The sequence below is a fragment of the Monodon monoceros genome, unplaced genomic scaffold (genome assembly GCF_005190385.1).
Source record: "Monodon monoceros isolate NGI ecotype Baffin Bay Population unplaced genomic scaffold, NGI_Narwhal_1 Super_Scaffold_5, whole genome shotgun sequence".
NCBI lineage: Eukaryota > Metazoa > Chordata > Mammalia > Artiodactyla > Monodontidae > Monodon > Monodon monoceros.
Window position 1 is genome coordinate 44,087,206 of NW_021703782.1, and position 26,377 is coordinate 44,113,582.

General features: G+C 37.7%; 1 protein-coding gene and 1 non-coding gene across 4 annotated transcripts in view; both read right to left on the bottom strand.

Moving 5' to 3' along the window:
* The window catches only part of FOCAD (focadhesin), a 311,528-nt gene that overhangs the window by 204,156 nt on the left and 80,995 nt on the right, over positions 1-26,377 (bottom strand). For all 3 annotated transcript variants that reach the window (XM_029202338.1, XM_029202336.1, XM_029202339.1), the window contains exons 7-10: positions 23,800-24,004; positions 20,395-20,601; positions 12,428-12,515; positions 8,877-9,079 (exon numbers count right to left, since the gene is read on the bottom strand). In XM_029202338.1, coding sequence (XP_029058171.1) covers positions 8,877-9,079; positions 12,428-12,515; positions 20,395-20,601; positions 23,800-24,004 — 703 coding nt within the window. The remainder of the gene's footprint in view (positions 1-8,876; positions 9,080-12,427; positions 12,516-20,394; positions 20,602-23,799; positions 24,005-26,377) is intronic.
* LOC114884866 lies at positions 1,038-1,166 on the bottom strand. The gene has a single exon (XR_003790931.1). It is a non-coding gene; the product is annotated as a small nucleolar RNA SNORA30/SNORA37 family (small nucleolar RNA).

Below are 26,377 nucleotides of genomic sequence, written 5' to 3' on the forward strand. Positions count from 1 at the left end.
TGCTGGGAATATTGCTGTAAAAGTTTTTCTGAGAACATAGGTGTTTAGTTATTTCAAGTATATGCTTAAGAATGAAGATAACCTTTATTTGAAAGTAAATGCCAGGATAAAAACATACAGGGAAGCTCTATCTTTACTGATAGGAAAAGATCTCACACAGAAAAACAAAAGATACATATAGTGTGCCTGAAATGCTACTAATTAATTTTTTAAAGGAAAGCACAGAGACCGTATATTTGTATTTGCATATATATGTGTGTGTGTGTATACACACACACACACACACACACACAAAGTATTTACACAAATATACAAGAAATTAATAATTACTAATCTTCATTTTCTATTTTAAGAGTGTGGAAACTGGACAAACAGAATCACAGGTGAGAAAGAGACTTCTCATTGTATACCATTTATAATTCTTGAACCATTTTAATGTATTACTATTTTAAAAATTATAAATTTTTAAAATGATACCTAATTTATTATAATCCTGTCTAAGAATTTTTTTCCCAAGAAGATGGAATCATTAAAGACGAGAGTCAATTTCTTTAGCCTAATGATAAATAGCATTGGACTTGAGATTTAAAAGACCAGGACTTTAGCGCAGCCATGCCAGCTATCAGCTGTTACGCAAACTCTCTGAGCCTTACTTTCCTCATTTGTAATATGGAACTAATGCCTGCCTTCCTCCAAAATTATTGAAGTTGATAATGAGATAGTACCCACAAAGCACTAGCACAGTGCCTAAAGTTGCAGAGGAAAGAAAAATATTATCCTTGTCATCTTTAGGAGAGAAAAATAAAATTGCTGGATATGAGTATAAGAGAAAATAATTGGAAATCACCATGAACCATAATTCGAGTCAAAAGCAGCAACATTACAGAGTAAACATAGTGAAACAGAAAAGTAATCCTACTTTGCTTAAAGTATTAGTCCAGGTTTAGGCTCTGTTTTCTGTTTGCTTGTTTTCCTAAGGTAGAACAATGAGGAGAGGAGAAAGGCACAATGTTAAATAAGAGAACACAGAACGGCCTCTCTGTCCCATTGAGTGACAGCTGCCACTGGCACAGTCCCAGGGCAAAGGTGCCACCAAGGGTTTTCTCTCAGCACCTGCTACCAAATCCTAGCCCCACCGCCTGGGGGAGGACCTGTGAAAGTGCTGGTAGGCCCTGTGTTTTAGAGGAGAAAGTAGGTGTTTAAAAATAAAAGAGAGGCTCATGTCAGGGGAATTATATCTCAATTAAAAAAAAGAGAGAAGAAAACACAGAAAAATAACATTTAACTGAATATTAAATGGTTGCAAATCATCTTCAGACGTGAAATAGTCGCAAACCTTTACTTTTTAAAAAACTAATATGAAAAGACAACCCTCAGGGGCCTTCCCTGGTGGTGCAGTGGTTGAGAGTCTGCCTGCCGATGCAGGGGATGCGGGTTCGTGCCCTGGTCCGGGAAGATCTCACATGCCGCGGAGCGGCTAGTCCCGTGAGCCATGGCAGCTGAGCCTGCCCGTCTGGAGCCTGTGCTCCACAACAGGAGAGGCCACAACAGTGAGAGGCCCACGTACCGCAAAAAAAAAAAAAAAAAAAAAAGACAACCCTCAGAATGGGACAAAATATTTGCAAATGAAGCAACTGACAAAGGATTAATCTCCAAAATTTACAAGCAGCTCATGCAGCTCAATATCAAAAAACAAACAACCCAATCCAAAATTGGGCAGAAGACCTAAATAGACATTTCTCCAAAGATATACAGACTGCCAACAGACACATGAAAGAATGCTCAATATCATTAATCATTAGAGAAATGCAAATCAAAACTACAATGAGATATCATCTCACACCAGTCAGGATGGCCATCGTCAAAAAATCTACAAACAATAAATGCTGGAGCGGATGTGGAGAAAAGGGAACCCTCTTGCACTGTTGGTGGGAATGTAAATTGATACAGCCACTATGGAACAGTATGGACATTCCTTAAAAAACTAGAAATAGAACTACCATACGACCCAGCAATCCCACTACTGGGCATACACCCTGAGAAAACCAAAATTCAAAAAGAGCCATGTACCAAAATGTTCATTGCAGCTCTATTTACAATAGCCAGGATATGGAAACAAGCTAAGTGTCCATCAACAGATGAATGGATAAAGAAGATGTGACACATATATACAATGGAATATTACTCAGCCATAAAAAGGAACGAAACTGAGGTATTTGTAGTGAAGTGGATGGACCTAGAGTCTGTCATACAGAGTGAAGTAAGTCAGAAAGAGAAAAACAAATACCATATGGTAACACATATATATGGAATCTAAAAAACAAAAAAAGGTTCTGATGAACCTAGGAGCAGGACAGGAATAAAGACGCAGACATAGAAAATGGACTTGAGGACACAGGGAGGGGGAAGTGTAAGCTGGGACAAAGTGAAGGAGTGGCATGGACATATATACACTACCAAATGTAAAATAGCTAGTGGGAAGCAGCCGCATAGCACAGGGATATCAGCTCGGCGCTTTGTGACCACCTAGAGGGGTGGGATAGGGAGGGAGGGAGATGCAAGAGGGAAGAGATATGGGGACATATGTATAACTGATTCACTTTATTATAAAGCAGAAACTAACACATCATTGTAAAGCAATTATACTCCAATAAATATGTTTAAAAAAACTAATAAAAATTTTCAGGTACACTAAATATTAACGATAAGACATCTGCTAGTACTTCTTTGTCTAAAGAGGGCTGACAAAGAAATCGTGAATGCAGGTGAACAATACAGATTTTCATTAACTTAAAAGAACAACAGTTATCTATAATGTTGACTAAAACAGGCTTAACAAAAATGGGGCCAGGATTTGATGTGGAGAGGGAGTGTGGAAACAAACCTAGAGACACTTAAAAGTAGGACCAGTTTTTGCTAGAAGGAATTTATCACTCACCAGACCAGAAGTAGAAGACTAGAAAAGATAAAGCCTTAAAGAGAGTCCTTCAACTCTACACCTCTATGAAGAATCTAGTCAAGAGTTGAGAGGCTTGGTAGTGGTTAATTATCACCAGAAGACAATGAACACCATCCCCGGTATCCATGTTATTAAGAAGACAATGATAACCATTTTGACTGGCGTGAGGCGGTATTTCATTGGAGAGGTTGTGGAGAGAAGGGGACCCTCCCCTACACTGTTGGTGGGAAGGTAAATTGGTGCAGCCACTATGGAGAGCAGTATGGAGGTTCCTTAAAAAACTAAAAATAGGGCTTCCCTGGTGGCACAGTGGTTGAGAGTCCACCTGCTGATGCAGGGTACACGGGTTCATGCCCCGGTCCGGGAAGATCCCACGTGCTGCGGAGCGGCTGGGCCCGTGAGCCATGGCCACTGAGCCTGTGTGTCCGGAGTCTGTGCTCCACAAAGGGAGAGGCCACAACAGTGAGAGGCCCGTGTACCACAAAAAAAAAAAAAAAAAAAACTAAAAATAGCGCTACCATATGACACTTCAATCCCACTCCTGGGCACATATCCAGAGAAAAACATGGTCCGAAGGGATCCATGCAACCCAATGTTCGTTGCACCACTGCTTACAGTAGCCAAGACATGGATGCAACCTAAATGTCCATCAACAGAGAAATGGATTAAGATGTGACACATATATACAGTGGAATATTACTCAGCCATTATAAAGAATGAAATAATGCCATTTGCAGCAACATGGACAGACCTAGAGATTGTCAAACTGAGTGAAGTAATTCAGGCAGAGAAAGAGAAGTATCGTATGATATTGCTTACGTGTGGAATCTAAAAAGAAATGATACAAATGAACTTATACAAAACAGAAACAGGCTCACAGACTTAGAGAACGAATTTATGGTTACTAGCAGGGAAAGGTGAAGGGAAGGGATAGTTAGGGAGTTTGGGATTGACATGTACACCTGCTATATTTAAAATGGATAACCAACAAGGACCTACTTGTATAGCACAAGAAACTCTGCTCAATATTATGTAATAACCTAAATGGGAAAAGAATTTGAAAAATAATAGATATATGTTTATGTATAACTGAATCACTTTGCTGTACACCTGAAACTATCACAACATTGTTAATCGACTATACTCCAATATAAAATAAAAAGTTAAAAAAAAGACAATGATAGAAGCACAAGATCTAATTCCTTTTAACTTCCAACCAAAAGCTTTTACGAAACCAGTTTACTTCAACTTACTATTGATTTACTGTTTCCCTGTAAATCCAAAATGCTGTTATTAACTCCCAAGTTCAGCACAAAGATGATAAATCACTGTTCAGCTAAAAAAAAACTCAAAAAAACAAAGTGGAGGCAATAGAGTATAAGCAAATCTAAACTCTATTTGTCGAACAGACAAAATCTGAATCTCAATCCTACCATCCACTACCTGTTTAATGAGGGGAAGTTAATTAACCTCCCTAATTTCAATTTCTTCACTTGTAAAATGAGTATTATAAGATTATCATCAAGGAAATGCAAATCAAAACCACAACAAAATAGCACTTCACACCCACTAGCATGGTTATAATAAAAAAGACAGGCAATAACAACTGTTGGCAAGGATGTAGAGAAACTGGCACCTTCATACACTGCTAGTGGTAATGTAAAACGGTGCAGTTGCTTTGGAAAAGTCTGGCAGCTCCTCAAATGATCAAACATGGAGTTACCATATGGCCTAGCAATTCCACTCCTAGGTATCTACCCAAGAAAAATGAAAACCTACATCCACACAAAAACTTGTATAAGAGTGTTCATAACAGCATTATTCACAATAGCCAAAAAATTAAAATAACCCAAATGTTCAACAGATGAATGAAAAACTAAAACGTGGTATCTCCATACAATGGAATATTATTTGGGAGTAGTTTCTTTTTGGAGTAATAAAAGGGTTCTAAAATTGATTGTGTTGTTGTGTACACAACTCTGCAAATATACTAAAAGCCATTGAGTTGTGTACTTTAAATGAGTAAAGTGTATGTATGAGAATTTTATCTCAATAAATCTATTTTTAAAAATAACCAGGGCTTCCCTGGTGGCGCAGTGGTTGAGAGTCCGCCTGCCGATGCGGGGGACGCGGGTTCGTGCCCCGGTCTGGGAAGATCCCAAGTGCCGCGGAGCAGCTGGGCCCGTGAGCTATGGCCACTGGGCCTGCGCATCCGGAGCCTGTGCTCCACAACGGGAGAGGCCACAGCAGTGAGAGGCCCGCGTACAGAAAAAAAATTTAAAAAATAACCAGCCTCCCACTGCATGACCCTTGGCAAGTTACCTATCTTCTCTACGCCTCAGTTAACTCTTGGATAAAATTAGACCAATAATATTAGCTACCTCAAAGAGTGTGAGATAAAATCAAATGACTTAATATATGGCAAAGCACTTAAAATGGAGCCTGAACGTAAGACATGCTTAATAAACAGCACCACGAAGCAGGGGCTTTGTTGCCCATCTGGCCAAGGGCCGGAGAGCTTCAACCATTAGTCCAAGGCCACACAGCTGGAAATGGCAAAACAAAACTATTTCAAAGTTACTGTGAGAAATGAGTTGACCCATATAACTTCTTACACAGAGCATGTGCTCAATAAATGTTAACTTTAGCTATAAATAGGACAACAATCTATTACAAATTTTGATTTTTTTTAAGAGACAAATATTCAAAATGCTTTCTGCTTACTATATACTACTTCAAAGCAACTGTGAATGAAACCTACTAGGCACTGCTTTATTCCAAGGTAATAAAGTTCACAGTACTTTATTTAAGTTTGAATAAAGTACATTATCAAAAAGTACCAATGAATAAATGTATGACAAATCCTAGCTCAGTCACACTGTCTCTAAATCTTTCTGTTGACTAAAACATTTCTCCAGAGCTGAACCTTGCCCTACTATATAATTGCAGGAATTTAGCTTTTAAGTCTCTTTCCCACTTTATTTCACCCAACCATAGCTCCCAGGAGCACGCAAGAGACCCCAGCAGTTGGCTTCCTGTGTCCCAGCTCTGGCCTATGGCACTCCCAGCACACTTCACCAGCTAGCAGGCCATAACTACAATCTTTCCAACAAGCTGTGATATCAGCCTTGAGCGGGGAGATCCATTTAGTTCCATACTTGCGTACTCTCCCTCAGCCCTAGAAGTAGTAACTGCTCCCTACATTGGTTATTGAGATATTCCTTAGAGCCTCATTTACAGCTTTCAATAATTAAACACCTTTTACTAGTTAACGATTTTTCGTATTAAGTTTTTCTTTGTTCAAATTATCAGTGTGGTTTCTCTCTCCTAACTAGACCCTGACTTATACACTGGTGCTTTCTCCAACCTCCCCGCAACATTCTTTGGGGTAGGGGGCAGCAAGATTTTAAGGACTTTAGAGTTTACAACCAGTGTTTGATTTTTTCACCTAGGAGAACACAAATAGGTGGTTTTAAATATCACATTTAACAGCTACAAAGGGATCCTGTTTTTCATACACCATAAATAAAAGCTTATTAGATTATGTTAATCTTTTATTTTAAAGAGATGAATGGCTGGCTTGATATCTTTTTTAATTCTTACAAATTGGGACAAGTTAAAATATGTTTTATTTCATGGTTATCAACATTTCAGAAATGGATAGGTAATAGAGAACTACATGGTACAGTATATTTACCCTTGGTTTCATTTATCAGAAAAACTGTACTTCTGAAGAAACGCTTTATTTCTAAACCAAACACTCCTAAGTCGGAGTCACCAATTTAAAAATAAATAATAAAAATATAAACAACAAAAATCTGTGATTTTAAAACAAAGTCTTTCTGCAATAAATCAAGACAGTAAAATGATCTTTTGTATTCGTATCAGAAGCACACATTCCTCACTGAACAGAAATTTCTTGAACGTCTACTATGCGGCCAACAACAGGTCAAGTGTGGAGGATGCAAAGACAAATAAGCTAGGGTGTTACCTATTTCTTTAAGTATGTGGAAAATAGAGTATTCAGTTTAACAACTGGTAAAGTATTTTTAATTTTCCCATCTATAATCAGCTGAAAAAGACAATGCAGAAACACCTAGGGTGGGAGAAATACCAAAAGTTCAACAATTGTTGCAATTTAAATATTAACATGCTTAGAAAATAAAGGCAAAGTGTGAAAAGGGCCAAGATTCCTTCCCTCAGTGAGCTCACAGCATAGTCGAATGTACAAATACGTACCCCCTCAATTAAGACACAACACAACTGAGTAATGCTAAAAGTACTTGGATGCAAAGGAAAGAGAGTAATGAATTCTGACTCAGGGAGGCTGAGAACACTTGGCTGGGTCTTGAAGAATGAGTAGATCAGGCAAAGGAGATAAAAGATCATCCTGTGCAAAAGCAAAGATTCAGGAAGAGACTCGGAGGGTTTGGGGCAAGTTAAATTTACAGGTATGTTTGGAATCTAGAGTCTGGACGGTTGCAGAAGAAAAGCCAACAGTAAACTGTGGCTTAAATTATTTTAAAGGGTGATCATACATCCACTCAAAGGCTCAAGAAAGCAGCACACTAGCATCAGGAGGCATTTATACCCTAATAGCATTCCTTCCTCCTCCCTCTTCACCAGCTGCTAAAGAGAAAAATCCAGCTATTAGTGCTCATGAATAAGATTCACTCACACCTGAACAAATAGTAAGCTGAGTACTTACACATTCGATTTAGGGTGATCCTCAGTACGTATCACTCATGATTTAAAGGAACAGAACTCTCAGACATAGTGCCCTGTCCCTACCCCCATTCAGAATCCAAGTATTGTTCTCTATGGGCAAACCAAGAGGGAAGGTAAAAGGCTATTAGAAATTTTTGGCCACAGTGCGTAGTCCTGTCAGAGCAGATGCAAGAACTTCCTTCTCTTAATGCAAATCAATTACCTATTTCAAGTTTTAAAGTTTTAGTCAAACAATTAGGATTGAGGAAACTGTAGCATACATTCAATTTGCCTGTAGGCTACTTTCTGCTGTATGATCAAACAAGGAACAGGACCAGCAATCCCTAACAATGGCTGGATTTTTGCTGCCAGAACATTTAATCATACATTATTAGAGGAATCTCTGCTTTTGCAGACAGAACAACTAAGGCACTAGCTTGCATTTATGTAATGCCTCTCTCTCTGGCGACTTAAGATGCTTCACCAGTTTTATCTTCTTTAATCCTCATTCAATCCCCATAAAAGTCATAGCTGGGAATAATACTACATTTTACCGAAGGCAAAACTCAAGTACCAAAAAAAGAAAAAGTCTGACGAATACAGGCTAGAACCCAGCCACTAACCAGACACTGACAATACTTCTACATTATTCTAACAGGAACAGTGAGACTGACAGAGCAGAGTGAGGTAAGAAGCCCTCAGGCAGGGATAGGAATGGAGTGTGACAGCAGAGTAGGGCCACATACAGGAGGCATCAAAAGCCTCTTGGTTCTTACACATCCCAGAACTTCCAGGCAATTGAGATTCCCCACCATGGATTGTGGCAGGTATAGCAATACGCCGCACTGACAGTGATGACAAAAAAGGGCTCCATGCTCAGAAATGTTGGAGAAGCACTAGGTTAAATAGAACTAGCCCCTTTTCTGCAGGACTCCTCAGGACCTTTAACTACTAATGTACACTGGCAACTCAACAAGCAACAAAGATTACACAGCATTTCCAAAACTTATTTCACAGCCGGACTACCGCCCCCTCACAGTCCAGAAGAATACACTAACATCTACACCAGTGCCTGACAGAACGGTAAAGTTCAATGACAGAATTTAAACCCAGACAGATACATCATTAGGAGGTGAGATTATCGGCAGTGACTTAAACCCCACATTACCAATTAACCTTTATGTAAGAGAAACAAGGACGAACTCATTACCTTTTGGTGGTCGTCTCTATAGCACTCCTGCTGTACCATTTCTAAAAGGTTTAGAGCCAACTGCTGCCTCGATGGTCCTTCTTCGTCTGGGGATATACAGTCTTTCAAGGCAGTAGAAGGTAATATCTGCAGAACTGGCATCACTAGCAGCAAGGAGGACTTTGGGATTTTCTGACCCTCAGCAGAAGAGAGAAGCTTCAGAGCTAGTTATAAAAACAACAATTTACAGTTTTTAACATTAATACTACAGTCAGGGCTTCCCTGGTGGCGCAGTGGTTGAGAGTCCGCCTGCCAATGCAGGGGACACCAGTTCTTGCTCCGGTCCGGGAGGATCCCACATGCCGCGGAGCGTTTGGGCCCGTGAGCCATGGCGGCTGAGCCTGCGCGTCTGGAGCCTGTGCTCCACAACGGGAGAGGCCACAACAGTGAGAGGCCTGCGTACCGCAAAAAAAAAAAAAAAAAAAAATTAATACTAGTCAAATAAAATGCTCTCTTGTTTAAGAGTAATATGCAAAAAGTTTTCTTGCCCCTTTACAACTGGGTCAGACACATAACTAAGATGATAAACCTTATCCTTTTAGAAATAAAAAGAATGAAACAATTAACTCTTAGCTAAAATAAGCTGTTAATGTATATAATTGAAAACTTGATGATACTTTTAGAGATAATGCATATCATATGTCAAAAAGTAAAATCAACTCTTTTTTAGGTCAATGTGAATTCCTTTAAAATTCAACTTTTGCCTTTATGTCCTGTCAGATCCTCTGCCCTCCACAGAACCAAGAGACCGCAGAGCTCCTGATCTATGGATAACAAGATCAACATGTGTGCTTCTCTTACAAACCCAGCTGAGAATTGTATCAAGAGATGCAGAAGTAAACAAGGTGAAGCAGGGCTGTCCTTCAGCTGTAACTGCTAAGAAGCAAATCAGCAAAGTCTCAAAGTCCATAACCAGCATAACAATCCAACGCATTTTTATAGTATTGTTTTTAACATGGAAACTCAACTTACACATCAGAAACATACACACATGTACAATCACTTACTTACATGCATAGTCTCCCCTAGACTACAAACAGAATGAATTAAAGAATAAATATACTTTCTTTTCAGTTATTGAATGAACGCTGATTTACTGAAAGATGTTATTTGTAGGCTGCAGAGCAAGATTATTAAAGTAATCAACTAACTTCCCCACTACACTAAAAAAATTCAAATTCAAAAAAAAATTAAATTCAAAAACTTTTAAAAATTTTTAAAAATTTTTAAAAATTTAAAAAATTTTGATTTTTATTTTTTGCCGGTGCCATGCAGCATACGGGATCTTAGTTCCCTGACCAGGAGTGGAAACTGCACTCCCTGCAGTAGAAGCATGAAGTCTTAACCACTGGACCACCAGGGAAGTCCAATATTATATTTTAAATCTCTTGGAAGTCAAACCTGAACATGGCATGAAATACAAACCCCTGCTGCTCTGACACAACTAATTTACATTTTTTGCCTAAATGTTAGTCTTAATCCATAATTGTCAGTTATTATGAAAATCCATTATCTTTAACAAAACATGAAATTCATATAATACAAACATTTCTATATTCTTTACTATGGATCTTCCAGGCATTTTTATAAATTGCTATTTACAATCAAGGCCAGTGTTAATAATTAAGAAGCATAACATTGTATCAGTGCTGTGCATTTTTTAAATTTGAAATAACAAATATTCTCTTGGTTATTGTATTTCTTTGAACACTCTTTCCCAATCTACCAAACAATAGTTTTTCATTACTTTTCAACATGACATACTGGCTCAATAGTTTTCAATATGGTTTATTCAATCTATCTAAAGTAACTTCAAATCAGAGACACTGGTTCACAAAAGAAAAAGTCTTCTATCCAACAAATAATAAAAGTATTGGAGTGTTTGATCCTGTATCAGCCTATCATACATGAGCCACAATAAAGGACTATAGCTTCAGAATTAGGAATGTGGTTTCTCTGTGGCTTTGATTTTTTTTTTTTTTTTTGGTCAAAAAACAAAATCCATTTAAATGAAATATCCAGAAGAGACATATTTAGAGACAGAAAGCACATTAGTGTTTTGGGGGGCTGAGGGTGGGAATGAGGATTAACTGTAAATGGGCACAAGAAATTTGGAGGAGGGGGGTTGATGCAAATGTTCTAAAACTAGACTGTGGTGCTGATTGCACAACTCTAAATTTACTTTAAAAAGCACGTTATTGTACACTTAAAAATGGTGAACTATGGGCTTCCCTGGTGGCGCAGTGGTTGCGAGTCCACCTGCCAATGCAGGGGACACAGGTTCGTGCCCCGGTCCGGGAGGATCCCACATGCCACGGAGCGGCTGGGCCCGTGAGCCATGGTCGCTGAGCCTGCGCGTCCGGAGCCTGTGCTCCACAACAGGAGAAGCCACCACAGTGAGGCCCACGTACCGCAAAAAATAATAATAATAATAACAAAACTATGGCTGTCAGAAGTTACTGGACTGGAAAATTATACCTATAGGAGGATGTCAAGCGTACTGCTGTAAGGGAAAAAAAGGCAAAAGCAGTTCAGAAAGGGCCTAGGGAGGAGGGTACAAAAAGCATAGGGCCAATAAGCAAAAGCAGGGCAGGAATCAAAGCCTTAAAACAGCCAAGGGTCCCCTCCATGTGCTAAAGCCATTTCCAAGACAGACTGTAAATGAAAGAGCAATTCACCCTCAAAATCATGATGAATTAAAATGCCCAGAAGAATGAGCTACACAATCGGTATCTACCTCAAGCACCTTTTAAAAATGAAAGTGGCAGTGTATCAATATATCATGGCATCATAACATATACATCATAATTTAGACAAGATCCTACATTACTACATGGATTATGGTGGCCCAACTAAAGCAAGGCAACATTAATGTAAAAGCCGCATTTGAAAAGTGTGACTTGTTTGCTAATCTGCCAGACCTGGCACCTTGATTCTTTACCACATTATTCGTAAACAGAACTTCTTTTGCCTCCCTTTAGCCCTATTCCTCACTTTTCTTTAAGTCAATACTGGATAGTCAGAAGAATGTTATCTTTCATTTGTTCTAGGCAGGTTAATAGAATAATCATACATTGAGTCTCGTTCAATGTGGCACCAGTTTTGAATAGTACATGTATATAGAGTTTTAAAAACAAATGCAAATGCTAAACACTTATTTTCCTTCAAGGGTTTTATGCTATTGATTCTGTTTGCTATACAAGTGTGAATAAGCTGGCATGCCCTTCAAAATATTTACCAATGTCACTGCTATATGATTTAGATCATAATCTCCTAACGAACAGCTGAGATACTCGGTAAATTATGGTATATGGAACCTTGCACAAAACACCCTTTTGGATAAGAAAAAGAAAGTTCTATTTGATAATGACTAAACAGAAAAATTCCAGAATGGACACTCAAAGTATACAGGACTTTTTTTCTACAGCACAGCAAGAAATGTAGTTCAAGTGACTCCTGCCAATACTTGTGTTTTACTTACGTTTTACTCTTGTGAGTGTATTTTTATTTACCTAGACTTAAGATTGGCTTCTGCTGACTTGCCGGAGTCTGTAGTAGTAGTAAAGCTATTCCAATTATGACTGGTTCAACAGGAAAATCCTAAAAAAAAGTAAAGAGTTGAAGAAGTTTCCAGAGCCAAGGCTTTATAACATGTATCCAGGAAGAGTAAATTTAACATGAAATATTATAAACCTATTGTACAAAATTATTTACAGTAAGCCTGCTGTATTAAAGGAAGAACTGTTGAAGGCCACAGCAGTCACATATAAATTCAAAATGTTATATCTGGCCAAAAAGCAATAAACTATAAACCAAATTAATTCAGAGGAAAAACCTGTAGTCTTCAAAACAGTCAATCTTTGCAAACCACTGAACACTACCTGAAATACTTAAGAATATTTCATTTCTGGAAAGTAGCTCAATTGTCTGCTTACCTAATACAGACATGATTCATCTATACAACTTACATAATAAATTATACTTAACAAATTTTAATAAATCTTGTTATTATAATAAACAGTACCAGAGAAGCAGAGATTATTTTTAAATTACAGTAATTTATTAAGTATATTTAAATATAGCAAAGTAATAACGATAGAAACTTAAAGTCATTAATTTTACCAAGTAAAATGAAATGAAAAAGAAAAAAAGGATATGTACATTAAGTTCTTATAAATAAAATGCAAGTGGCTTAAGATAGTACTTGAAGTTTCTAAATAAAGAAAATTATAACGTATTACGGAACTAAAGAAGAAAGGCCCAGCACACTTTGCTAAAATTATTTCATTCTGAAATTTACAGAAGTGCCTGCAGAGCAGAAATACCTATGAATCATGAGGACAGGCAAAAAATAAAAATTAAAAAAAAAACCAAAAATTAAAAAAAGAAAATGTGAGGTAGACTCGTGTTAAACACTAGAGAGAAAATAACTTAGTCTGACACACAGAAGTTACAATTTTGGAAATGCTATCAACTCTGGGACAAATTAATAAATGCATATCTACATCTTAGTTATACCATCTGAAAGTGAAATTAAACTGCAAAATCTTCTAATGTGCTCGTTTATGGACTTTTAACAACTAGCAAAAGAAGAAAATGTATGGATTTTTTTAATGGAAAATATTCCAATTTGTGTCTTGGGGCCTATATGTGTTCACTGTTTTGAAATATAGTTGAGAATAATGAAGCAACAGTTATCTATTTGAGGACAACAAATGCATTTTGAAACCAATATATTTCCAGTATACACCATCACACCATTCTTTCCCATTTTGCTCAATTGCATTTAAATTCTGCACGCTCATTTAAAAAAAAAAAAAAAAACCAACCAAATAAGCAAAACTGAGCAAGGTCATTTACATTTCAAATTTACTAGCTACCAAGAGGATCAGAGACAAATCAAAGTATTACTTGTACTAATGCTATCATTGGAAAGCCTTTTTCACACAGGCTATCACTGGAAGGGCCACAAAGTAGCTTCTCAGGGTTCTGAAATGCACTAGAAGCATTTTAAAGGAATGCAACTTAAAGGTATGAAGGCATAAATGAAAATGACATCCTCCAGGAAGAGTGAGACTGGCCTGTCCAGAACAGAGGGTGAAAGGAAAAGAACTAAGGATCAAGACACCAAAAATAAGGAAAAGTAATGGTAAATGATTAAACTAGATGATCTTAAATTGCTTACAATTCTGAGAGGTTACAAGTTTTTTGTGTGATTGACTGATTTTTAATGAACACCTGAGAATGGTATCATTTAATGAGCTCTTTTAATAAAAGCCTGTGTTGGACATCTCGTGTGCTACTTCAAATACTACAGCTATTGCTGTAGTGACTCTTGCTTCCTGTCCCAGGCCACTGAGAGATCCAGAAGTACAGGGAAGTTAAAGCCCCATAGGCTTGACAAATTGGCAACAGAAGCCCAGGGACAAATGCTTCCCCCTTTATTCTGGATCCTTCTGGCAGGTTCTGAGACATATTCCATAATACTTCTCAGCATATTCTGTGATATCGAGCAACTGATTGCTTATAGCAGTGGCCAACTTGATAATACATGCATTGTCTCTCTCATATTTCACTCTTCGTGTCTCTCTCCCACCTGCTTCCTGAGATCACACCTGCAAATGAACTCCTATTGCATAAGCCTTTGCATTTGTGGAAACCCAGGTTCTGCTTTTGCCTTTAGGGAAACTTAAGGTCTATTTCTGGGGGAACCAAGGCTAACTTAGAGTCTATCTGAAGAAGTAAAGAAATGCCTTTATACTGGACCACAGATGTCACAGGAGTTTTAATGACAGCAAGCCCTTGGAGTCCACACTACATCAGAGGTACATCAGAGGTATGTGAAGCAGACACAACAAAGATGGCAGCCCAGCTCACACAATCGTATGTCATGGCTTTTCTACCTACACTGTCCTCTGCTCAGAGTTGACTGATCCAAGCTGGGCCAATCAGATCATTTTTCCTAGGAATCCGACAACGTAAACTGAGATACACAGTGAAGGAAGGTAGGTGTGATTGAATCATCTGATAGCAATGTGTTAGGGAACAGGGGTCCCCAGCCTTACTAAAGCTGGGATGTATAGCTCTCTTCACTTTGAGAGCTACCTAGTCTCCTTACAATCAGTATCATTTTCTGTTAAGAGTACATATTTTTCGGGACTTCCCTGGTGGCACAGTGGTTAAGAATCCACCTGCCAGTGCAAGGGACACGGGTTCCATCCCTGGTCCGGGAAGATCCCACATGCTGTGGAGCAACTAAGCCTGTGCGCCACAACTACTGAGCCCGCGTGCCACGACTACTGAAGCCCGCATGCCTAGAGCCCATGCTCTGCAACAAGAGAACCCACTGCAATGAGAAGCCCGTGCACTGCAACGAAGTGTAGCCCCCGCTCACTGCAACTAGAGAAAGCCCACATGCAGCAACAAAGACCTAATGTAGCCAAAAAATAAAAAGTAAATAAATAAATTTATAGAAAAAATAGTACATATATTTTGCTTGAAATGGAAAGCACCTTAAGTTATCCTTTAAATAAGGCTAAAAATAGTTCAACTAAGACCAAATACACTGAAACTAAAGTAGCCTAAGAAATACATCCATTTTCAGTGTACAATGAAATAAATCCAATATAAAAGTAGAAAAAGAACAAAAGGGAAAAGAAAAGTTACTGTAATATTTGAATTGAATATCTAGCTGATAAACTCAGTGATATAGGAATACAGGTATAGCCTCTAAATAAGATTGATTTATTCTACTTCATTTTGTTTCAAATTAAAGGGTATATAGACCTAAAGGATATATGTTTGCAAATTAATTTTCCTAGGCTTTTTTTTACACCTCAGAAACTCTGGGACAGAGTTGGGGGACAGGAAATTTCATAACACAAGTATTTTAACAGTTCTACATATTTTTTACTTACTTCTAAAATTGTTAAAATATTGGGCAGAAGGAAGACACAATATAAATATGACCTTCTCCCACAGATACCATTTCATTGCTCAAAATAAAAGTATTCTGTAATTCTACATTAAAATCAATAATATTTTTGGGACTTCCCTGGTGGTGCAGTGGTTAAGAATCAGCCTGCCAATGCAGGGGGCATGGGTTCAATCCCTGGTCCAGGAAGATCTCACATGCTGCAGAGGAACTAAGCTCATGCGCCACAACTACTGAGCCTGAGCTCTAGAGCCGGCGCACCACAACTATTGAAGTCCACGCGCCTAGAGCCCGTGCTCCCCAGCAAGAGAAGCCACCGCAATGAGAAGGCCTCACACCGCAACGAAGAGCAGCCCCCGCTCACCACAACTAGAGAAAGCCTTCACACAGCGACAAAGACCCAACACAGCCAAAAATAAAAATAAATAAAAATAAATAATATTTTTAAAGTTGGACTCAAGAGCCAACTTAAAAGATTCCTACTGGCCAAAAACAGGACAATTTGAATTTTAATGCGGATATTATCTGTAAGAAATTGAATTGCATCAAATATGTTTAAATCTATAAGTTCACAATACTTTTAGAAATTAGTAAGTAAAGGGAAAGAGTCAAGCATTTATCCTAACTTTTCTAAATAAACTCTACCACTGGATAACCAAATAGTAGATAGAACCAAATACTTTTTTAATAGAAGTATTCCAGCTAATAAATGAAGAAGAATAGATAGAATTAGAACATCATTTCTTTAACGCCTAATGAATTAATGGAGCTACGCGCTGAGCATCAATGGCAACCAACATCATAAAAAGAAGAGCAACATATATTATGTGCTTCTTGATGAAAGAACACACCATTCCCTGTAGTCTTAGAAATGAAAAACAAAACAGAACAAAAACCTGAATCTGATCAAGCCTCTATAGCCAACTACCTATTAACTGGGAAACATGTCCAAGTGAGCCACAAGGTTCAATCAGCAGATTTCAAGATGTACAAAACTCCATAGCTCACATAAGCCAGGTTTTTCCATATGTAAACAAACTGCCAGTAAGAAAAGAGGTAGGGAAAGGAATGGAAGGAGACCATCTTTAGTGTAAAAGATACCTAAAAGATAGATCACACATGCGCACACCAAAACTGTATTATGATATGAACAGATACACACATAGGCAGTAAAACTATAGAGAAACGTAAAGAAGCCACTACTATAGAAGTCAGGATAGTCAGGGGAGAAAGGAGGTTGTGATTAGGACCGGGCTCCTGGAAAACTTCTGGGGTGGCCAGAAAAGTTCTGTTTCTTGCTCTGTTTGATGCTTACAAGGATGTTTGCCGTACATGCAAAAAAAAAAAAAAAAATTATGAAAATTATTTGAGGGTACTAGTTTAAAATGCAGATGCTTGGGCCCCACACAGCCCTGCTAATTCAATACTTCTAGGGGTAGGCCCTAGGCATTTGCTTTTTTTTTTAGAATCAATTTTATTTATTTATTTATGTTTTGTTGGGTCTTCATTGCTGCGCACGGACTTTCTAGTTGCAGCAAGCAGGGCCTACTCTTCGTTGCAGTGAGCAGACTTCTCATTGCAGTGGTTTCTCTTGTTGCAGAGCATGGGCTCTAGCCGCGCAGGCTTCAGTAGTTATGGTGCATGGGCTTAATTACTCCGCGGCCTGTGGGATCTTCCCGGACCAGGACTCAAACCAGTGTTTCCTGCATTGGCAGGAGGATTCTAAACCACTGCACCACCAGGGAAGTCCTGCATTTTTAATTAAATCTGCCTAGTGATTTTTATGCACTCTAGTCTGAACAATTTGACTGGAATATAAACGTCACAGATCTCGTCTGTTTCACCTAACTGCTATAGCAAAGTGTTTGCCGTAAAAAACTGTCTACTACTCACATAAATCTACACAAACACAAAGGAACATTATGGGATTTACCTGTTAAGTACATTACATTTATGGTTAAGACAGGCAATTCCAAGTAATTTAACTAATATTTTCTATATATTATTTATCTATAAATATTATATATCCATATTTTCTATATATTTTTGTATTATTAGTATAATAATATATATCAATATATTATCTATTAGAGCTATATCTAATAGGTATAACTATATATAATTGATATAAATAAACATCTGAATAGGGATGACATTATTATTTTATTATATTAATTATATAATTTATAACATATATATTACCATATATTACATGTTACTATATATTACTATTATATCTAATAGATAATATGTATATTATATTTTTAATATTACTATATATATTACTATTATACTAGATAATATATACAGTATTAATATAACACAAATATATCATTATATAATATTATATATAAAGTCCCAGCATCCATGAAACCATGCTAGTCACAAAACTGACAAAAGATTACTTGCGCCTTCCTCGGCTCCCACCTCCTACCAAAATCTACACTCACTTTCTCTGTTTCCTCAGTTACCATTCACTCCCTTATTCCAATCTGGTTCCTATCACCAACACTCTGCTGAAACTGCTTCCTTTAACATGAACAATAAATTTCTACTTTCTGGATCCTAAGGGGACTTTCTATCCCGTACTTAAATCCTCTCCCCAGGACACTGTTGACCATTCCCCTTTTTGAGATATTCCTTCCCTTGATTTTCATGTCTGAGACAGATGACATGGGACAGAGTATCTCAAAAGGAGGAATGGTCATCTGTCTCTTCTGCTTGTTATACAATCCTTCTAGCTGTACTTTCTCAGACTTCTCTTTATCAGTACACTCCAAATATTTACAGCCTCTGGAATTGTATCCCAAGCCTTGTCATGAAGTCCACGGTTAAAACTTCCACCCCAAAATAGAAATCTATTTACAAGTCTATACCTTTAGCCTAGGCTTCTATCCTGAATTCTAAAACCATATATCCATCTATGACCCATGCATACCTCAAACCAAGCATATCTAAAACTAAATTTATCATCTTCCCTTCAGCATCGGCTACCATTTCTCAAGTGAACAGCACCATCCAGTTGCCCAAAATAGAAAGCTGAGACTCTACCGAGGACCTTCTCCTTGACCATGTAATCAACCACAAAGCCCTAATGATTTAATGTCCTATATTTCTCTTTTCCTGCTCTAATTTCCCTAATTAGCCCCTGCCATGGACTGAGATCCCCCCCCTACCAAAATACATACGTTGAAGCCCTAAGTGCCAATTGACTGTACTTGGGGTAAGGAAGTAATTAGTTAAATGAGATCATAAGGGTGGGGCCTTAAAACAAAAGGATTAGTGTTCTTATAAGAAGAAACAATAGAGACCTCATCCTTGCTCTCTCTCTGCTTTGTGATGACGCAGTGAGAGAGCAGCCTTTTTCAAGCCAGGAAGAGTGAGAGCCCTTACTAGGAATCAAATTGGCCAGCACCCTCATCTTGGACTTCCTAGTCTTCAGAATTGTGAGAAATAAATTTCTGTTGTTTAAGCCACTCAGTCTGTGATATTTTGTTAAGGCAGCCGTAGCAATCTAAGACATCCCTCCTCACTTCCTGCCCTATTAGTGTCGCTCTGCTCTAAACCCTCCTCCACTCTCCCGCCAGAATGATCTTCCACACACAAAAATATGAGGGTACCTCTTTGCTGAAAGGTCTTCCATAGCATGCCACTGCCTAGAAGATAAGATGTAAGCTCATTTGTGTGGTATGGAAGACCCTTCATGATAGGCCCAGCCCTATCTCTTACACCTTAATCCTTTGGCAACACTCAACACTTTTTTTCTGAACAAGCCATGCCTGCCTACTCGCTCATGTTTCTATGCCAGGGCACATGCTGCTCCAGCAGCTGGAATGCCTTCCCAGCCTCTGGTTTGTACCAAGCAAACTCCTACTCAGACTTCCTCAAATCTGAACTCATGCCCTACCTCCCTTAAATTGTGCTCCCATTGTACTTTAAATATACCCCCATACAAGCAATTTACCTTATTGTACTACTATTATTTATTTGCATGTTTGTAAGCTCCTTGAGGTCACAGAATGGCCTTTTCATCTAAGTACAAGTGGCCCTTGAATAACACATGGGTTTGAACTGCACAGGTCCACTTGTACATGGATTTTTGTCGACAGATATGTACTACAGTACTACACAATCAGCGGTTGGTTGAATCAACGGATGCAGAACTCCAGATAGGGAGAGCCAACTGTAAAGTTATACGTGTATTTTCCACTGAGTGGAGGATTGGCACCCCTAATTCCTAAGTTGTTCAAGGGTCAACTGAATTCTTCTATAGGGTGTGGCATATAAGTGTTCAATACTTGTCTTCTACATGAATAAATGAAAAAAATACCACAGTGGTAGACCCTTAACTGATGCTCCAAAGAGTATTTAATGACTCATTTTTATAATGAATGATAGTAGTACTATTGATGCATTACTAGTATTGTACTAGTAATAGTATTAGATCAAAACACCTTTAATATGCAAGAAAGAGAGCACACCCACCCTGCTACTAAAAGACTTACTTAAGTGATAACTGACATTAAAACTTCTTACTATCCTTACCTCCTTCAGAAGTTCAACACTGTGCTCTAAAAGGTGAATTAAAGATGAGCATTCCCCAGTTATGTTTAAGCTGACTTCACAGACACACAGCAGCTGAAGGGTCATCTGGATAAGCTGAATTTTCCAGAAAACAGGATGACGCAAAAGGCTTAAATATACTTCTTCGATAAACAGCATCACTTCTGTTGTCTGTATCAAATCTCTCATCTGTTTGAGAAACAATCTTGTGATATTAAAATAATACACAAACCAAAGGATAATTTTAGCTTATATAAGAAGCTTTACCAATAAAATTTTTTTCCTCTAAACCTATAAAGACTTAAAAGGGATGAAGAAATTTATGTAACTCAGAGAGAGTTAAACCATACAACTCTGCTTTCTCCTTTTGTCACTAACCAAAACACAATTTGCTACTGTTTTTGTTACTGCTGGCTGGCACAAATACTTTTCATTTATTTTTCTAACTACTCTGAGTGCAGATTTTTAAAGACAAATTACATGACAGTACCAACATGTTGAAGGAAATTAATTAAAGTTGGTTCTGAGTTCTCCAAATGGACTCTCCTTTCTATAATTTCAACATAGCTACCTGGAAGGAAAGGGTTGGCATGTTATTCTAATGCACTGCTAAGCCCTTCATCTGAATGAAATCTGCTCAGACAACCTTAACTGAGAGCATCATTTCCACACTTGGCAGATGCAGTGAAAGACGACATTCAAATGGTAGTGTCTTCTCAGCTGGCTAATGTATTAGATAGGAAGGACTTGGGTGCTCTTGAAAATCCCAATTCAATTCAAACCCAGCTGTTCTGATCAAAATTCTGGAGTTAGTATTAAGGATATGGTCCTGCTCACAGACACACTGGCATTTCCCAGAGATTACAAACAATGAACCATCTGCTTCAATCAGGAGCCTTGTGTCTGTTAAATTCATCAAGAGGAAAGCCTACAGTTAACCAGCTGTACCTTTCACCAGTCGTTACCACCATAATAACCCAAAATGACTATAAGTTATACACAGAGAGAGAAGTTAATTCTGAAAAAACAAGAAGAAAAAGAACTATTAAAAGATCAAGGGGAGGAGACAGCAGAGAATACTTAAGTTATAAAAAAATAAATGTGAACAGTTCAGTAGCTAAATTATTTCATTCTTTTGCAAATATACAATGGCAAAGGCAAAAGGCCACCAAGAAAGGAATTTAAAACAAAGTAAAGCCCCATGTTTATTTGACAATATATTTCCTTGAGTGCATTTTTTTGTACATACTTGAAATTTTCCGTAATAAAAAAATTTTTTGAAAGACAACCTCAGCAACTTAGCATTAAAGGCTCTCTAATCTTTAACATTACCAAAATTCTTAACAAGAATACTTTGTAAGTAATGGTTTCTCTTTATGTAGAAATAGAACATGTGCAATGAATAATATGTGAGATGACAAAAGTCACAATTAAAAAGAACTACTGGAACCAAAGTCAACAGTGAAGTTCAAAGCAGGTTAAGTCCAAAAAAAGACAATTCCATAAATACAAAATGGAAGAACAACTGGAGTGAGAAGAAAAAGAAACAGGAGTTTCACTGACCATCATCTCATTGACCTATGGGTCAATAGGGTTGACAGCTACTTCTCAGGAAAAAAATTTTTAATTAACATGATGGTATTGAAATGCTCAGTATGGATCAGACCACATCTATACTACCATATTCAGCTCTAAGAAGAACATTTCATAGTGACACACTCTCAAACCAATAAACTAGAGAATTCCTTGCAAGTAACAGTGAAAAGTCAAAACCATTTCATGTGGAGAAGTAAAGAAACTGATGAAGAAAAGAAAGGAGGGAGGGAGGGAGTAAAGGATAAAAGGGAAGAAAAGGAAGGAGAAGAGAAACAACACAAGATAGGATGCAGATGGGCTTTTTAAAAAGCATATTTTGCTTTGTTCTGAGAAGAAGGGGGACTAATGGGTAATCTTAGGAAAATGCAGGTCAATTAGAAGTACTTGCTAAAAAAAAAAATAATAAATGGTTGCCTTGCAAAATAGCATGCTTCCTATCACTAAAATATTTAATTAGTCGTGGGATGGTTGTCTCTCGGAGAGGATAAGAAGTGCCTATAACCCGTGGGAAAATGGATGACATTGCCACTAAGACCCCTCCCAACTCTCAAATTCTTCATTCCAATAAAGCTGATTTGTTAAGTTATTAAATGTATTTATGTCACTAGTCCCATTAGTTCCAAATGACGGATCTCTTTTTTCCTCACCTATCTTGACTATATTAACAAGCCACAGATTTCCAGAAACATTGCACAGAGCACACTTACAGAAGTATTTAGGCTTGTCAATATAGGTTGATGACGATGAAGGCAAACAGCTACCAAAGAGCACAGAACAGAGTAATGAAAGCATTGTATGGAAAAACTGTACACTAGTTCAAGACATCAGCCTATACATTGCTTTGTTGCCCACACAAAACAAAAGCTTTGGAAAAGCCACAGGAGAATTCACTTGAATTAACTTTTCTCTGCCTTGATTATAGGAAAGCCTATTTATGAGCCATAAAAGAGTCACTCTAGTGACTCCTTGCTAACACAAACTTAAAACAGGTCATCTGTGACCTCAAGTGATCACCTTGAAAAATAATCACAGATTCCCTCCATCAGCTAAGCAGCATGGTGTTCAGATTCTAGGCAAACAACAAACCTAGATGGTGGGATGGGATAAATGAATCACTACACCCAAATCACAACAAGCTGGCAACTGGAATTTTTTTTAAATCTGTAGTTATAGAGACATTAGCTCAAATCTACCTCTCCCCTGAATTCCCTAAGCATTTTATCCATACCTCTGTATGGATAAAATACTTCAACCATCTACTCTGAATTATACAAATATATATACTTGTTTTAGCTCTCTTACTAGACTGTGGTCTTCCCAAGAGCAGGATCCATCAGGGTCACCACATATACTGTAAGGGGACTTGTGAAAACTGGAATCTAGCCAGCACTCAGCTGGTCAAGCCCTGCGTCCCTAGGGCTGCATCTGCCCAGAGAGATGCCTTTTTTCCAAACTTACACAAAAAGGACATTTTTTTTCCTTATAACCCTCTCAGTCTCCAGCACAAGGAAAAACTTAACGCAAAATTATTTTCCCTGAGAAGTCTTTCTTATAGATTTCATTCCTACTATTCCTAAAGTGGACTATGTTGATTTATATTTCTGTGAATTTAGTTAACGTTGTATATATTAAAGTGAAATCTAGATTTGTTTCCTTCATCATCTCCAAAACCCTGCAAACATTTCTAGAGCTGTTTGCCAGATCACATGGGCTCTATTTTAGGTACAAAAATAACAATCACCACTTACTAATGCTGGTGCTATATTAGTGAAGGAGGAGGAAAGGCCTTACCTGCAAACATGGAACCATGTCGCAACACAGTTGTAGCATCTGTTGTTCCAATATTGATGGTTGTTCTTTGTCACAAAGAACCCGAGGGTGAAGTAAGACTTTGAGCAGAGCTAGTCGGAGTTTAGCATATTCTTGTAACTGGGATGGTTCACAATACAGATACCATAGAAACGGTGCCATTATTTGGATACACGAAACTTCTGACCTGCAAGTAAGCCATGGAATGCATAAGCCAGTAAGTGTCAAACATCAACTTAGAGTTCATGACATATCATAAACTATGATACCATTGAGTGTATCTTTTTTTTCATGACTCTTCTATTCCACCATGACCCACCTAAACCCATGCCAAACAGTTCTTTGTACACTGGGGAGAATGACTCAACACCTGGAGCCCACAAGCCTGATGCCCAGGACTAAGACGGCCTCTACTTGCACACTAGAATAGCATCTACATCTCCAGGACCAGTCTTCGGTGAACATCAGAATCATCTGAGAACCTTTTTAGAATTATAGACGTTAGGATCCATTTTTCCAGGAGTATGCATGCATTTTTGGAAAAACTCGACAGGTAAGGTCCTATGTAAAACAAAGACATACAGACATCCCAAGAAGATGATGATAACAGTTAACATTTACTTGTCAACTTGTTAGCACTCAGAGTGTGCAAGTTACTGCACTTTATGCCTTTAAACTCAATCAATCCTCACCACAACCCTATGAAATAAAAATATTATTATCCCATTATGCAGATACAGAAACTGAGGCAGAGAGGGGTAAAGTAATTTGTCAAGTCCCTCCTCTTAAGTTCTTCCCACTCAGAGGAGGAAGACTTTACATATGTTTTGGATCTATTTAGATTACAATACATCCCAATAACTCCAAGTCCAAAGACACTAACATGCCAGAATGACCTTTCAGATATAAAAATTTGATCATGTCATTAATCAGCTTGAAAAAACTTATGCTTAAGATAAAGTACTTAGCCCAATTCACAAACCCTTCATAATTTGGCCTCTTTCCAGTCTCATTTCTTGCTTTTCTCCACTCTCCACTGAACTACACTAAACTTCTTTCAGATCTCTAATCAAGCCATCTGGGCTTTCTTCTCACCTGCTGTTCCATCTACCTATAATACTCTCCCCTTTCTCCCTAATTTCTATCATCTTTCAGTTCTCCCTTTAAAATGACTTCCTGAGGGCCTTCCCTGATACCTAGCCTTGATCAGATCCCCATTATGTGCTTGCACAGGATAATGACTTTATTGTCATTATTTATTTAATATCTCCATCCCCTGACAGACTATAAGCCAATGAGGGCATGAACCATGGATTTCTGTTTAAAGCTGTATCCCAAATAACTGTACACACTAGGCCCTCAAAGAGATGCTCAATCATTAAATTAATCGATTCATTTACACTAAGTTATAGAGTGGATTTACAATTAGCATGCATCGATTAAGTATCACAATTTTAATATTTTTCATATTGATTATACACAAGTTAGTACTAGATAAGATATAAAGATGAACCAGGCATTATCTATCCTTAAGAAGCATATAGTCTAACAGGGACAATCAGCTCTGTTTCTGGACTAGAGAATAGAAAGTGAAAACTGCTAAAAGAAAGGTATAAAGTGCAATACTTATGGGAGGAAATGGCATTTGGGTTATGCCTGACAACATAATTTTATAATACTATACATCCCACAGCAATGTGATTTCAAAACACCATTAACATTAATAAAAATTAAAAAGTTACCAAATTGATAAGATTTAATCTATTCATTTATTTGCTTGACAAAATTTCTGAGTTCCTACAGTATACCATTCACTCTTCTATGTGCTAGAAACCAAGCAAGAAACAAAAACAGATGAAATCCATGCTCTGATTAAATCCATGCTCACAATCTGGAGGGATTTTTTTTTTCATGAGCACAAACACACAATCCATAAAAAACAAAAAGACTTGTGAGTTCATAATTATGAAACATATGGCTTCATCACACTACCCGCTTTAGGAAACTAAAAAAAGTTTCATAGATTAAGCAAGTAGACAATGTATGTATGGGTTAGAATATGGAGCCGAAAAGAGATTTAAGAAACATTGTTCCTCCATCTCTCGCTAATAATGTACTCCCCAAAGAATAAATACTAGCCAGGTGCCAAAAACATCCATGAATAGCTTATCAGTTTTCTCCTACTTTGAAATGCTGAAGGTGAAATGCAAGGTTCATACAAAGAAATATATTTCCAAGTTGCTGTTAATATTTGACATCAGGAGCATAATGTTGAGCTTTCCTAGAACAATATACTTTTTAAAAATCTCTGTGGCTTAATCTGTCCTGATTTTAGATTTTGCATTTCCTATGTGGTATCTGATGATCTACTATCACTGCAGTGGGGTATGCAATTAACAGGGCTTAAGGAGAAAAGGGAAATAATAAAACAGATAACCTGAAATCCCAAAGTGATTAAGAATGTTTAAAAATGCAACCAATTGTGCATGTATCTACACACAAGGCTTTCATATATGTTCACCAAGGATGGAGAAGCAGTGGGAAAAGACTTGTAATGAAA